Below are 15,956 nucleotides of genomic sequence, written 5' to 3' on the forward strand. Positions count from 1 at the left end.
AGTGGCCCGAATGGATGAAGACAATCTCCTTCCCTGTCACTGTGGTATCTGCACAGCCAGCCTGAGATGCTAGAGGGACATGTATAACCCAACAGGGACCAGAAACAGAAGAAAGAAATGCCAGATCTAATTTGCACTAAACAATTCCATGTCTTTTACTTTAAGACGCTCTTCCATGTAGAAACCTCCCCAACCTCCTGACTCCCTTCCCCAAATCTTTCTTCCAATGCTCTAAGTGTCCCTTCCTACATCCAAAGAGCCCACACCTCTGCCTTCCTTCTTCACTCTTCTCAAAACAGAAAAGCTACTTCTACCCTCTTGCCCAGAACTCTGCCTCTCCCAGAACTTGGAATATTTGGTAACTGCAGTCTTTTAATTTGGGGTGAGAGTTGGGGAGACAGTCTGCATGAAATAAGATGCAAAAATAACAACACAATGTATTATTAATAAGAATTAAAAAGAAATGTCTACAATCTCCAATTTTTATTACCAGCACTTCACTTATTGCTTTGGGGACTTTTGCCTTTCCTTTTTGTTGTTGTTTTTGCTTTTTTTTTTTCCCCTCACCAGAGCAGGAATACTTAAAATCTAAATATGCAAAAAAGAAAGAAAAAAAGAAAAAATTTTCAAAAGGGAGAAATAGAAATGCTGATCTTATCTAATGATGTCACAAGTTTACTCCAAAATTGCTCAATACCCCATAATGGAGGAGGGAAAATTGATCGTCCTCATTATCGCTGCAGCTCTGTCAATACCAATATTGCTTTGTTTTGAATAAAATGTGCTGTTTTTTTCAATGTTGGTTCCAGTAAAATGGGGTTTTAGTGAAAATATGAGCAGTAGCAGGAAACCAGTCTGGTTTCTCCCCCTACAAATTGATTGATTTTCCTAACGCACATTACTTCCAATGCAGGAAGGGGATAGTGGTTCAATTAGGACTCAGTGGTAAGCGCTCAGGTTCATCAGCAGGCTGGACCTGCAAGGCAAATTATCACAGAGAGATGTGTGGGGCCGCCTGTAGGAGTTTTCTGCCTTCTCCACTTAGCAGTTGAGTCTTCAAGTCTGTCCTTTTCCATCTGTGGATGTTTAATCTTCTTTATCTCTCTCTCACCCCCCACTTTCTCTCCTGGTCCAGATTAATATGGTGGTCCCAGAGCCCAATGAGGGCCGGGTGTTGGTGGGGTGGGTCCCTCCAAGGAGGCGTGGGCTATGAGTACATCAGTCCAGAGTGTGTCCTCTGGACATTAATCATGTAGTCCTAACTAAAAACCATCAGATGACCAGCATCTGCTTCCCCCAGACACATAGAAAGAACTAGGGACTTCCACTGAGCTACTCAAATTTGGACTAGTCACTTATTCCAATTTGGTTGAAATGTTCTTTATTTGATGATTTTGGAAGACAGATGATACATTTCAAGTGACCTCTGCTCTTCTGGGATATCACAGGTAAATATGTGTTTTATTTGTAAAGATGTGTTTTATTTGACAAGGTAAAGATGTGTTTTATTTGACAAGTCACTGTGGTTTTTCTCTTTGCTTACTTAGAATTAGCTCTCTCTTTATATAAACTTATAAACTTTCCATTGTGCACAGCCCCCACCAGCCTAATACACTCGTCTGCAGTGCCCACATGGCCTTATAGGCATGGGAGTCTGTGATCTTGGTTTAGGTGTAAGAGGGTCCAAATCCCATTGAATCAGTAGAATCCATGTCTAAAGGCATGGCTTCCTGGATGTACTTGTATAGATTTGCAATGAAGACCAAGATGCATGTGGGTGCCTGCTTTAAATCTTCTGCTTCTTTTAGGAATTACATACATATTCTGGCCAATACTTCCGGTTACAGAAGCCTAGGATCTTATATTAATAAAATATTTGTCTCTTTCCAGCTTTACTTCCCAACCTCCCCTTTGGTCCACCGTGTACTCTACCCCAGTAACATCCTCACCCTTTGTTGAATATGCCATAACCTTTTTGACTGATGCCCAAAGCTGAGAATGTCCTTTCTAATCCCATCCCTTTGCTGAGGTCTTACTTATTAAAGAGACAATTCACACGTTCTCTCATCTAAGAAAACTTTTCTGATCTTCCTAACTAGCACTGTGTCCACACTTGAATCATTATAAGCACCACAATAGGACAAGCTATCTATCTATTTACCAAGAACTGTGAACTGTTGCCAGAGACAATGGCTCCTCATCCTTGTTTCCCTAGCACATATCCCTGTGCCTCAAACACAATAGCTGCCCAGTAAGTGCAAGCACAAGGGCACAAGGTGTCTAGGAAATAGCAGGTGCACTGGACCAGAGAAGGTGGTCAGAAAAGGTGATGTGCCAACTGAGTGTTGAAGAATAACGAAAACAGTGCCAGGTCAGCAGGGGAAATGATTTTTCCTGAGCCTTTGGTCAGCCCTGAGATGGAGCATGAGGACATCACTAGGGAAACCAGCTTGTAAACATCCATCCAGGAGGATGCCTGCACAGCCTGGAACCTGAAACATCTGTGAAGAGTTTCCATCACCTTGGACACACACCCCCTCACTCCACAACAGCTAGGTCAGGTGAGCAGTGGGCTCCGTGAGACCCAACATCAGCTTCCAGCCAGAACCCTTCCCCGCTGTGGTGTGGGCATCCTCGGTTAGCTCAGAGAAGGAGGGATTAACTTACCCTAAGTATCTCTATTGCTTTGGCCAAAGTAAATTGCTGACACAACTCTTTTAAGATATACTTTTTAAACAGATGTGTTGTTGTTGCTGTTGTTAGCAGATCTCCACACAAAATTGTCGGGAGAAGATTCCTCAAACAAGACTGCAGAGTCCACAGTCTCTTGTAGAGATAAGAGATCCATTTCCAAGCATTCTGTGACTCCAGCCCCGGTGTGCTGCTTCTGAGCTTCCAAATAGGCATTTACCCTTCCTTCATCATCTGGGCACAGGGCACACAAATATCTACCCAGAAGTAGGTACTCATGTTGATTTGGCACTAACTAATGGGAAACTTGGGCTAGTTATTTACTTTCTCTGGGCCTCAGTTTCCTTAGCTTTAAAATGAGAATAATGAAAATACCTACCTCACTGGTACGTTTTTGGTGAGGGTCAACAGAAACAGCATTTGTGAAAGTACTTTTCCTTAAAGGATGCAAGTGTTTTCAGAATATTAATCCCTTTTAGTTGCAGTCTTCTTCTCTTACCTTGTATCAGTAAGGTTCCTGATTAATTATCATTTGTATTTATCAATTAATTTATCAATTGTATAATGCCAGCTGGAAATATACCTAAAATGTATTACCTTCCACTTTGTATTTCTAAAATTTTATATACTGTGCCTCAGAATCCTAGGAACATCGAGTACCAAAGCCAGAAGAGAAAGGTAGGGGGTATGAGAGCACATACTGCATGCCAGGTAGTCCTAAGTACACTTGAACTATACTTCCCACTACTCTTCTCAATGGGAAAACATTATTATGAGAATACTGAGACTGAAGAGGTTACATCAATTTCCTAAGGTGACACAGCCAGTGAGTGGCAGAACTGGCACCCCAACCCAGGTCTTACTTCAAAGCCCATGATTTTAACACTGAGTCATGCACTCATTATAAGGAAGGGAACTCAGTATCTCATAAGGGGCATAAACTGATGCTCTACAGAAGTGTTTTACTTGGTGGGGGTAGTTTGGCTTTGCTTTTGTCTTGTTTCCCCCTAGCTAGATGTGAGTACCTCTAGGCAGGGCAAGTACACTTCCCTATGACCACAGGTCTCATCACTCCTTAGTGTTTACACCTACACATTTACTTTACGACTCTGGCCCCAAGACACTGTGTCTGCAACCCCTGTAATCTAGACCAAATCTGAGTAGCTGAAATTGAGGTGCAGAGACAGGAAGTGGCCCATGTTAAGTCATAGAAATAATGATGGTAAAGGGCTGGAGGAAAGCTCGCCAGATAATTGGACCAGAGCTCACCCTATCAACTTTAACTTCCACTCCATCATTCTATGTCCACTGTAGCTTCCTTTTGATGCTCTTCATCTCCATGCAAGATTATGTCTATTTGTTCTATTTAAGAGGCTACCCTAAGAAGTCACTTGGATTTTGACCAGGATCTGAGACTTTTCCACTCAGGTACAATAGAAATATTTGGGGAAGAATGGGGTCAGAATGAAAGAGCAGAAGAAACACAGAATTTCAACATATTTGAAAACTCTAATGTGTTGTAATTTAATAAAGCAAGACTCCTACTTTGCCAATTTCCTTTTTGAAGGAAATGGCTCTTTTCAAATAGCTTGCCCTTACACAATGCTATCCAGGGCTATTAATGCTGTTGATACTTTTTAGCTATTTGAAACCCACATGATTAGTTCAATGTGTTTGAAATACAGGCTAATTCCAGAAAATGGCACCCTTTCCAAATTGAGGTGCAAATCAGTTGACAGATGCAGCCCAAGCCTGATCTTCTTTCTGTCCCATCATACTGTGTGGGAGGCTTCCATTGCAGTAGAATCTGGAACACACCCAACAGTGAGGGGAGGTGCACACTGATGATAGACAACAGTCTCTCTAATGCCCAGGTCTGATCATGTCCTTCCTTGCTTTCCAACTGCCTCCCACCCATGGCTACCACCTCCCTACAGGGAAGGCAACTTGGTGCAGTGGCAGAAGGTCCTGGAGCCTCCCATCAGGCACATCCCCCACCTAGCGATGATGTTAACTCTGTCACTTAAGTGCTACAAGTTTCAAGTCCTCATCTGTGAAGTGGGAATACTGATGTCTACCTTGCAAGGTTATTATGAAGATCAAATGATAAAATGCTTGTAAAGTTTTGGCAACTAATAGCAGTAGCTACACCAGTCAGCAAGTGTTTCCCATGGTGCCTTGTATGTTCTGCTTGCCATGTTAAGTGCTCCTGCGTTGCTCCAATTGATCCTCACAATAATGCCAGAAGGAAGATGATATTATTCTCCCCATACTACAGCAAAGAAAAGTAAGGGTCGTGGAAGTTAGATAATTTCCCATGGTTCTGTTAAGTGGCAGAGAGATTTGACCAAAATCTGTCATCTTCAGAGCCTCATATAGTGGGTGCTCATTAAACACAGCAGTGATGATGATGACAACAATGGCAAAGGATGGTAATCCAATAAAATCCAACTGCCTATGTACGGTACTCAAGGCCCCTCATGATGTGGCTTCAACCTACTTCTCCTGCCCCATTTACTGCCTTTCTACCCGCATGGTCTATCCTCGCCCAACTGAACTATTTGAAGTCCCCACATGGGCATCTTCACGTGTGCCTCTCTCTGTTGTCTGAGTGTCTTGTCCCACCCTCCTCTGCCTGATCTGGCATAGACAGGTCTCTTCTTTAAAGTCTAGCTCCAGTGTCCCCATCTCTGTGTGGCTTTCTCTCCCCTCTGCCCCAAGGCCCAGTGTCCCCATCTCTGTGTGGCTTTCTCTCCCCTCTGCCCCAAGGCCCTGTGGGAAAACCTTTGTTACAGTTAGAATATCTAACTATCTTCTCCACTCGTCTGAGTACCCACCCTCAAACTCAGACTGTGTGTTACTGTGACATTGGTCTCTGAATCCCCAGTGGCACCTAGTAGGTGCTGCGTAATTATTCATAAAAGTAAACACATCACATTGGTGGCCCCAACACAGGCTGAGTTCCACCTCTGTGAAAGTGGATCTGACTTCCCACCCTCTGAGTTCCTATTGTCATGCACAGAGCAAATAACCCTCTGCTAAGACATGAACGGAAGTGCAGTGGTGCTGGGACAAGAGAGCCCTCCACTACTGGTCAGAGGTCTAGCCCAGAGCCACGTCCCTACAGCAAGCTCCTCATGGCTGCTGAGCATGCCAGAAAGAAAGAGAAAGGCCTTTCTTCTCAATTAGTTACTTCTTCCAGGGGCCAATTCAGCTCCAATAGAACTGAGCTGGACTCCACTTTTGCCTTGTGCTTAGTACAGCAACATTCACAATAAAACTCCTATAGTCCAATTTTAATACTGGCGATGATACAAGAGGAAAAAAAGTCAGCTGGATTATTTGTCTCCAAGAGCAGCTCGCACTGCTAGCATTTTGCAGAGGGAAAAACCCCCTCTTGGTCATGAACAGAACAAATTTAATGTGGCCACAATTAGAAATAAACCAGACAACCCATGTAAGTAGTTAAGTTGTTGCTTCTAAAAGGACATCTGTACCTTGGAAAGCTATTAATTTCTCATCCATAAGGCAGGAAGAGTATCTGAGGGATGTCAAGTGGGTAAGAGTATAGGGATGCTGGGAATCACCAGGCCCACCTAAAGGGAGATGAGTGGGAACTCACAGTCCATCTTTTTTTTTTTTTTTTTTTTTTTTGTGGTACACGGGCCTCTCACTGTTGTGGCCTCTCCCATTGCGGAGCACAGGCTCCGGACGCACAGGCTCAGTGGCCATGGCTCACGGGCCCAGCCGCTCCGCGGCACGTGGGATCTTCCCGGACCAGGGCACGAACCCGTGTCCCCTGCATCAGCAGGCGGACTCTCAACCACTGCACCACCAGGGAAGCCCCTCCATCTTTTTAGTAACACTGCCATCTACTGAAACTTCCAGCTGCTTTCTCTGCCCCAAAACCTGCCGTCCTTCTGTCAGTTTCATTTCAGCATTTTCTTGTGTGTGTCTCAGTTCTCATTTCTCATTTGATTTACTATTCTGTTTGTTGTTATGAGGTTTCCCACGGCCCCCCCCTTTCAGAAGTTAATTAGTGTAATTACCCAACTTTTAATAGCTGCTGATTTGGCATCTGCAGAAAATTTCTGAGATGTACCACTACATTTCATTTGCATATTTGAGAGAGAGTGCCTGAGAGTTAGACTTTTCCTAAATTACTTATTGTGACCTGAAGAGAGAAAAAGTAGCCTACCAAGTGGAAGCCTCATTTGCATACTTAATTTGACCAATTACCATCACAGGATGAGGGAAAGTTCCTCCCCACACACTGATGTGACAACTCATGGTGTTTATCTGAAACTGGGGCTCATCCACAGAGTCTTCATGCACTAGGAAGCGGAAGGACAGGCCACTGTCTGCCCTGCATCACTTCGTCAGTCATTCTCATGGTGGAGTGCTGCACCACGTGTTTATCAGCAACCGTTTGACTGCTAAGACCACCCAAACCACTGGCTTGGCTGTTCTCACTGCAAGCGCATTGCAGGGTATGAAATACAGCTAAGGAAGCCAGGCTTCCTCACAATAAGGTGACAGCCCCTGGAAAAGTGTGCAACGCCAAGATGCATGACCTTGCATCCTGCAAGAGCTGCAGAGATGAGAGATCTATTCATCAAACACGTCTTGACCTTGAGCCTGGTGGGAGTGAGCTTTAGATCTCCCCTCAACACCTCCATGATTTTAGGAAGTTACACAACTCTCCTGAGCTTCAAGCACCTGCAAAATGGGGAGATTCTCATTTTAATGAGCTGTTATGAACACTGATTAATGTTCCTGGAATAGAAGTAACGCTCAACGTGTATTAGTTTCCAATATGCTCCAGGCAGAACCTGTCGTGAATACTAAGGTAAAGAAAGTGAGGTCCCAGGCTTTAGATAACCAAATGACTCGAAGACATTTGATTTAGGGGTCAAATAATTTTATCCGTCAGTTAGATGCCTAAGGCAAGTGTGGTGGCTGGTCTTTAAAGATGGCCCCCAACAATTCCCCCTCTCCTGTACACACAAGCCACCCCTCACATCAGTAAAGGAGACATAGGTCCCTTCTCGTTGAGTCTAAGCTGAACCTGTGACTCACTCTGACCAACAGAATGCCATGGAAGTAATGCTGGCTTGTTCCAGGCAAAAGCCTCCAAAAGGCTCGGCATCTTCTGTTTTTGTGCTTTTGGGAGCCCTGAGCTGCTATGTGGCCTGCTAGAGAATCCAGGTGGCGGTATACAGGTAGAAGCCAGATGGTGAGGGCTACATGGAGGAGAAGCCAGGCCCTACCAAGGCCCCACACATCTGACCCAGTTGGGCCAGCCTAGGAGCCTCTCACTATTTGAGCCAGCTTGTGAGGTGCCAGCTCTGTGAGTGGAGAACCCATCTTGGTGCCCAGCTGATACCATGTGGAGCAGACAGAAGCTGTCCCTGCAGTGCCCGTCTAAACTCCTGACCCACAGAACCACGAGAAAGAACGAGACCATTATTGCTAACTTGGCAGCACTTTGTAATACAGCGATAGATAACGAAAGGAGCAATCAAACCCATTTTAGCCCAGGCTACTGCAGTTCCATAAATGTTGAAAGATATAAAGTGCATTCCATTTCACTATTAGATGCATCCCTACTCATTGGTATGATAATCACTTTATCATCACTTTCCAGCAGAGGATCAGGAACCAGATAAAGGATTCCAGTTACAAAGAGACATGCAGACGTGGCATTGAGTTAGCCCTGTTTTAACTCCTGTACCTAGTTCTACAGAATTTCCTAAGTAAAACAGCCCCTTCCCTACACATCAAGGCTTTTGCTCCTCCACTTCACTTCTCACTGATTTCAGAGGATTTGCAATATTTTTACTAAGCCATTGTCATTTTCAATGATTAATAACACCCCTAGAGTTGACCCTTGAACAACACAGGTTTAAACTGCACAGGTCCACTTATGCATGGATTTTTAAAAAATAAATATAAGACCTGTATTTTCATTTTACAGATCTTTACCTGAGTGTAGGGAAAAGTTTATGTTCAATTAGAGATCACAATATGTGGAATCAAAACTAGCATTTGAGTCCTGATTCTATCCAAACTTTTTCACCTTCTTGTCCTTGGGTGAGTCATGTATCATCTCCTTTGTTTTTGAGGCAGAGAGAGTAGTACACTGTGTGAGGGTCAGCACCCTTAACCCCCATGTTGTTCAAGGGTCAACTGTAGTCACCATTTCTTCTTAAAACATATCACCTCCTTTTTAACTCCAGGACAAAACAAAGCTGGACCCGCACCCCCGTGAGTCCCCATTCTCCTATAGAAGCCACTGCTGTGCAGGGGAAAGACCATAAGAACTGCCACCGGGTAGGACCACATTTAATACCAGGTCCACCAACTCAGAATCCTTAAAAGGCATGTACATTGTCTGAGACTCAGTTTCCCCACTGGCTAAAATGGAAACAATGATACTCCCCACCAAACATCTATGAGGGTAAAGAATCAGTGAAAGGGTGTGGCACCGTGCCTGGTACATGGTAGCTGCTCAATTCAAGTAATTTCCTTTCATCTGCGGCTAATTCAAGAGCATATTTTCCAGGTCTTCCTCAACTTCAAGTTTCTTTCTCAGAACCTCTAGAGAACATATTCTCTAAATTGAGAGCACTTCCTGAGAATCTGCCTCGTTCTGTTGCTTTCACCGGTACAAGCGTGCCTCACTGCAGTGGGGCCGTCAGTGCTGCCAGGACAGGAGCTAAGAGCCACCTTGACTCCCCCCTCTTCCCGCTTCCTGCACCCCGTTCATCTCAGGGCCTTGATTCTACTCCCAATAGGTCTCTTGACTCCTTGCTCTACACACTTTCCCACAGACGCCACCATAATCAAGCTACCACCATGTGTTACCAGACTGTGGACATGGCTTCCTAACTGCTGTCCCCATTCTCTTCCACACAGCCCCATTCCCAGGCCACCCTCCATGCAACAAGAGAGATTTTTAATACAAAAACCTGATCATGTCCCCCTCCATTCACTTGAGAGAGACTTCGTGTTGCCCTTGGGATAAAACCCCACAGCTTGTCAGGGCGGCAGCCTTCCTCCGCCTGCCCCACCGGGCACACTTCCAGCGCTCCCGCTTTGCTCCCACCCCAGACACCTGCAGCAGGCTCCTTCCCACCTGCTTAATTGCTACTCATCTTTCAGGGCTCTGCTTAAATGTCACCATCAAAGAGACGGCTTCCCTGACATCCACACCTTCGTCTAAATTAGATTTAATTAGGTCTTCCCCCTCCACTTCCATTCCCATTATTCTCTGTCAGCACCCATGTTTTCCCTTAATATCACTTGTGACAATTTGTAATTGTATATTCATTTGTGAGCTTATTTACTTAGTCTGTCTGCCCCACCAGCACCTCCCAGTCCCCACCACAGATGTGGGCTCCTTGGACAGTGCTCAGTTCTCATCCTGTTAGCCCTGCATGTCCTACATAGAGCGCCGAGCCAGGGTCACAGCCAATATCCAAGCAATGGGTAACTTACTGGGGAGCAGGGGACTTCTGGTCCCACCAATGCCCAGCACTATATGTAGCACTTATATGGGACTTGCCTCATGAAGGTAAATCATTTCATTCAGTTTTTGTTTGGCTGTTGTTTTCAGAAGGTCACGTCACCAACAGGAGCAATCTGTTTCGAGTGGCCATGGAAGGGTAGGTAGAACTCAATCAAGGGTCTCAGACCCACGGATACTCCCCTGTGGGAGGCACTTCATGAAGGAGGCTCTGTTCATACAGGGGACTGGAGGCAAAGGCAAAAAGGGAAAGGGAGTCTCTGGCCAGAGGAGCTTAAAAGATCAGTCACGTGAAAAAGACAAACTCATGGGTTCACAATACGTACCTGAGGGTGATCTTCGTGGTACAACTGAGGCAGCAGCCTCACCAGGATGCACAGGACCCCAGGGTGCATGATCACAGCATCACCTCCATCCGTCCTGCAGAGCGAGGGAAGCAGGACATCAGACTGAAGCCTTCTCTTCTGCTTTCCACAGAACTTTCTGGATCTTTCTAAGACAGACCATGATACATAACCACAGCCTACCACTTAATTATATGATCTTGAACTAATTAATCTGAGCCTAACTTCCCCCAACTGCACAATGGAGCTAACAATGCCATACTTTCCGCGTAGAGTCATAGAATAATGCCACTGTGCACTAAGGCACAGCGTCCAGCACAGAGCAGATGCTTAATGGAAGTTAGTTCCCTGGGCCTCTACCCTCTCTCCAGATATGTGGGAGGTGGAGAAGCTCTCATTTTATAGCAAACACACAAAGGACCATGTCTAGATCCCTTCAAGATGGTGTAAGCACACTCTACTCTGTCCTACCCACTGAATTAAACTAAAAACCCAGATAGAACCCATGAGCAGCTCTCTGAGAACCCTGAAAAGTAAATGGTAGCAAAGCAGGAAACCAAACCCAAAGCACCATGCAACTGGTAACGTGTTTCCTGGGGCTTCCCCCTCCAGCATCTCCCGGAATGGGCTTATAAGGAGTAAGAACCGTGCACCACGTGTGGACAGAACAGACACAGCCTCCAAGAGGAAGCTCTATTTCTAGTCTAAGGAGTGGGGAAAGAGGCTCCAACAGGGCCCAGAGCATGGAGGAAAATCCCTGGAATTTTCTTTGTTGAGTTTCTCCATTCTTTCTCACCTCAGCCTCCAAGAAACTGCACAGCAGCAGCAGTGACCAGGCAGGCATCTGAAATTCTCAGGGAGGGGAACCCTTCTCTCTGACCAGAGGAACTCTGGTCCCAAGAGTCGGGCAAAATGCCCAATGTTTTTGTCTCTCTTTTTCCTCTCCCTGCTTGGCCCCAGAGACAGATGCAATCGTGGGAAGTGCATGGCAGAGCAGAGAAACTAAAGCTCCAGCTTTCTAGACAGAGGAGAAGGAAGGGACCCCAGAGCCAGAAAGTGTTGGGAAGATGATGAAGAGGAGGAGACTTACGAAAGTGAAACCACTAAGTTGTGTATCAACCTCTGAGCTCAATTCTGAGCTGCACACATGTGGATCTGACCCTAAACCACATTCCAAAGACTTTGAGAACTGCTCAGGAAGAAGTTTGAAAAAGTTTTAAAAATTGAAAAACCACTCACTAAGCTAGCAAAGACAGAAAAAGACACAAATTACCAACATCAGAAATGAAAGAGAGAATACCACTACACACCCCACAGAAAGGATAAGAAAATACTACAAATAACTCTGTGCACACAAATCTGGCAGCTTAGATAAAACGGACCAGTTCCCTCAAAGCCACAAACTACCAAAAGTAAGCAAGAAGAAATAAATAACCAGGACAGTTTATAGCTATCACAAAGACTGAATATGTAGTTTAAAACCTTTCCACAAAGAAAACTCCAGCCCCAGATGTTTCCACTGGTGAATTCTACCATACATTTAAAATATAAATAACACCAATTCTATACAACTTCTTTCAAAATATAGAACACTTCCCAATGCATTTTATGAGACCAGAATTACTCTGATATCAAAAGCAGACAAAGCCAGTATAAGAAAAGAAAACTACCTGCTAACATCTCTTAGAAAAATAGGTACAAAAATCCTCAATAAACTACTGGAAATCAAATATAACTACATATAAAATAAATAAGGCACTATGGCCAATTTGTCTTATCCCACAAATGCAAGTCTGGTTCACTATTCAAATATCAGCCAATGCAGGGACTTCCCTGGTGGCACAGTGGTTAAAAATCTGCCTGCCAATGCAGGGGACTCGGGTTCGAGCCCTGGTCTGGGAAGATACCACATGCCGTGGAGCAACTAAGCCTGTGTGCCACAACTACTGAGCCTGCACTCTAGAGCCTGCGAGCCAAAACTACTGAGGCCCACATACCTAGAGCCCATGCTCCACAACAAGGAGAAGCCACCACAATGAGAAGCCCGTGCACCGCAATGAAGAGTAGCCCCTACTTGCCACAACTAGAGAAAGCCTGTGTGCAGCAACGAAGACCCAATGCAGCCAATAAATAAATAAATAATAAAATTAAGGACTAGAAAATTCGTTCAAGATGGCAGAGTAGAAGGACGTGTGCTCACTCCCTCTTGTGAGAGCAACGGAATCACAACTAACTGTTGAACAGTCATCAACAGGAAGACACTGGAACTCACCAAAAAAAAGATACCCCACATCCAGAGTCAAAGAAGAAGCTGCAGTGAGATGGCAGGAGGGGCGCAATCACAATAAAATCAAATCCCATAACTGCTGGGTGGGTGACTCACAAACTGGAGAACAGTTATAACACAGAAGTCCACCCACTGGAGTGAAGGTTCTGAGCTCCATGTCAGGCTTCCCAACCTGGGGGTCTGGCAACAGGAGGAGGAATTCCCAGAGAATCAGACTTTGAAGGCTAGCGGGATTTGATTGCAGGACTTCAACAGGACTGGGGGAAACAGAGACTCCACTCTTGGGGGGCACACACAAAGTAGTGTGCGCATCAGGACCTAGGGGGAAGGAGCAGTGACCCCATTGGAGACTGAACCAGACCTACCAGCCAGTGTTGGAGGGTCTCCTGCAGAGGCGGGAGGTGTCTGTGGCTCACCGTGGGGACAAGGACACTGGCAGCAGAAGCTCTGGGAACTACTCCATGAGCGCCCCCAGAGTCCACCATTAGCCCCACCAAAGAGCCTGTAGCCTCCAGTGCTGGGTCACCTCAGGCCAAACAACCAACAGGGAGGGAACTCAGCCCCACCCATCATCAAACAAGCAGATTAAACTTTTACTGAGCTCTGCCCACCAGAGCAACACCCAGCTCGACCCACCACCAGTCCCTCTCATCAGGAAGCTTGCACAATCCTCTTAGATAGCCTCATCCACCAGAGGGCAGATAGCAGAAGCAAGAAAAATTACAATCCTGCAGCCTGTGGAAGGAAAACCACAGTCACAGAAAGAGACAAAATGAAAAGGCAGAGGACTATGTACAAGATGAAGGAACACCATAAAACGCCAGAAAAACAACTAAATGAAGTGGAGATAGGCAACCTTCCAGCAAAAGAATTCAGAATAATGATAGTGAAGATGATCCAGGACCTCAGAAACAGAATGGAGGCACAGATCAAGAAGATGCAAGAAATGTTTAACAGAGACCTAGAAGAATTAAAGGACAAACACCAAGAAGAATTAAAGAACAAACAGAGATGAACAATACAATAACCAAAATGAAAAATACACTAGAAGGAATCAACAGCAGAATAACTGAGACAGAAGAACACATAAGTGACCTGGAAGACAGAACAGTGGAATTCACTGCCACAGAGCAGAGTAAAGAAAAAAAAAGAGAAAAGAAATGAAGACAGCCTAAGAGACCTCTGGGACAACATTAAACACAACAACATTTGCATTATAGGGGTCCCAGGAGGAGAAGAGAGAGAGAAAGGACCCGGGGAAGTTTTTGAATAGTTGAAAACTTCCCTAACATAGGAAAGGAAATAGCCACCCAAGTCCAGGAATCACAGAGAGTCCCAGGCAGGATAAACCCAAGGAGAAACACCCCAAGAAACATAGTAATCAAATAGACAAAAATTAAACACAAAGAAAATTATTAAAAGCAACAAGAGAAAAATGACAAATAACATACAAGGGAACTCCCATAAGGTTAACAGCTGATTTCTCAGCAGAAACTCTACAAGCCAGAAGGGAGTGGCATGATATATTTAAAGTGATTCAAGGGAAGAAGCTAAAACCAAGATTACTCTACCCAGCAACGATCTCTTTCAGATTCAATGGAAAAATCAAAAACATTACAGAAAAGCAAAAGCTAAGAGAATTCAGAACGACCAAACCAGCTCTACAATAAATGCTAAAGGAATTTCTCTAAGTGGGAAGCACAAGAGAAGAAAAGGACCTACAAAAACAAACCCATAACAATTAAGAAAATGGTAACAGGAACATACATATTGATAATTACCTTAAATGTGAATGGGTTAAATGCTCCAACCAAAAGACACAGGCTCGCTGAATGGATACAAAAACAAGACCCATATATATGTTGTCTAGAAGAGACCCACTTCAGACCTAGGGACACTGAAAGTGTCCTGAAAGTGAGGGGATGGAAAAAGGTATTCCTTGAAAATGGAAATCAAAAGAAAGCTGGAGTAGCAATACTCATATCAGATAAAATAGGCTTTAAAATAAAGAATGTTACATGAGTCAAGGAAGGACACTACATAATGATCAAGGGATCAATCCAAGAAGAAGACATAACAATTACATATGCACCCAACACAGGAGCACCTCAATACATAAGGCAAATGCTAACAGCTATAAAAGAGGAAATGGACAGTAACACAATAAGAGTGGGGGACTTTAACACCTCACTAACACCAATGGACAGATCATCCAGACTGAAAATTAATAAGGAAACACAAACTTTAAATGACACAATAGACCAGATAGATTTAATTGATAGTTATAGGACATTCCATCCAAAAACAGCAGATTACACTTTCTTCTCAAGTGCACATGGAACATTCTCCAGGACAGATCACATCTTGGGTCACAAATCAAGCCTTGGTAAATTTTAGAAAAGTGAAATCATATCTAGCTTCTTTTCCAACCACAACGCTATGAGATTAGAAATAAATTACACGGAAAAAGTGTAAAAAACACAAACACATGGAGGCTAAACAATACATTACTAAATAACCAAGAGATCACTGAATAAATCAAAGAGGAAATCAAAAATACCTAGAGACAAATGACAATGAAAACACAATGATCCCAAACCTATGGGATGCAGCAAAAGCAGTTCTAAGAGGAAAGTTTATAGCAATACAATCCTACTTCAAGAAACAAGAAAAATCTCAAATAAACAATCTAACCTTACACCTAAAGGAAATAGAGGAAGAAGAAGAAACAAAACCCAAAGTTAGTAGAAGGAAAGAAATCATAAAGGTCAGAGCAGAAGTAAATGAAATAGAAACAAAGAAAACAATAGCAAAGATTAATAAAACTAAAAGCTGGTTCTTTGAGAAGATAAACAAAATTGATAAACCATTAGCCAGATCATCAAGAAAAAGAGGGAGAGGACCCAAATCAATAAAATTAGATATGAAAAAGGAAAAGTTACAACAGACACCACAGAAATATAAAGCATCACAAGAGACTACTACAAGCAACTCTATGCCAATAAAATAGACAACCTGGAATAAATGGACAAATTCTTAGAAAGATATAACCTTCCAAGACTGAACCAGGAAGAAATAGGAAATATGAACAGACCAATTACAAGTA

The 15,956-nt window shown here is 43.9% G+C and overlaps 1 protein-coding gene across 1 annotated transcript in view; it reads right to left on the reverse strand.

Moving 5' to 3' along the window:
• Positions 1-15,956, reverse strand: part of WDFY4 (WDFY family member 4) — a 276,626-nt gene that overhangs the window by 193,817 nt on the left and 66,853 nt on the right. Inside the window, exon 13 of the mRNA XM_081247758.1 lies at positions 10,546-10,639. Within this exon, the coding sequence (XP_081103884.1) occupies positions 10,546-10,639 (94 nt within the window). The remainder of the gene's footprint in view (positions 1-10,545; positions 10,640-15,956) is intronic.

Source organism: Mesoplodon bidens (assembly GCF_964165515.1).
Source record: "Mesoplodon bidens genome assembly, chromosome: 1".
In the NCBI taxonomy this organism is placed as follows: Eukaryota; Metazoa; Chordata; class Mammalia; order Artiodactyla; family Ziphiidae; genus Mesoplodon; species Mesoplodon bidens.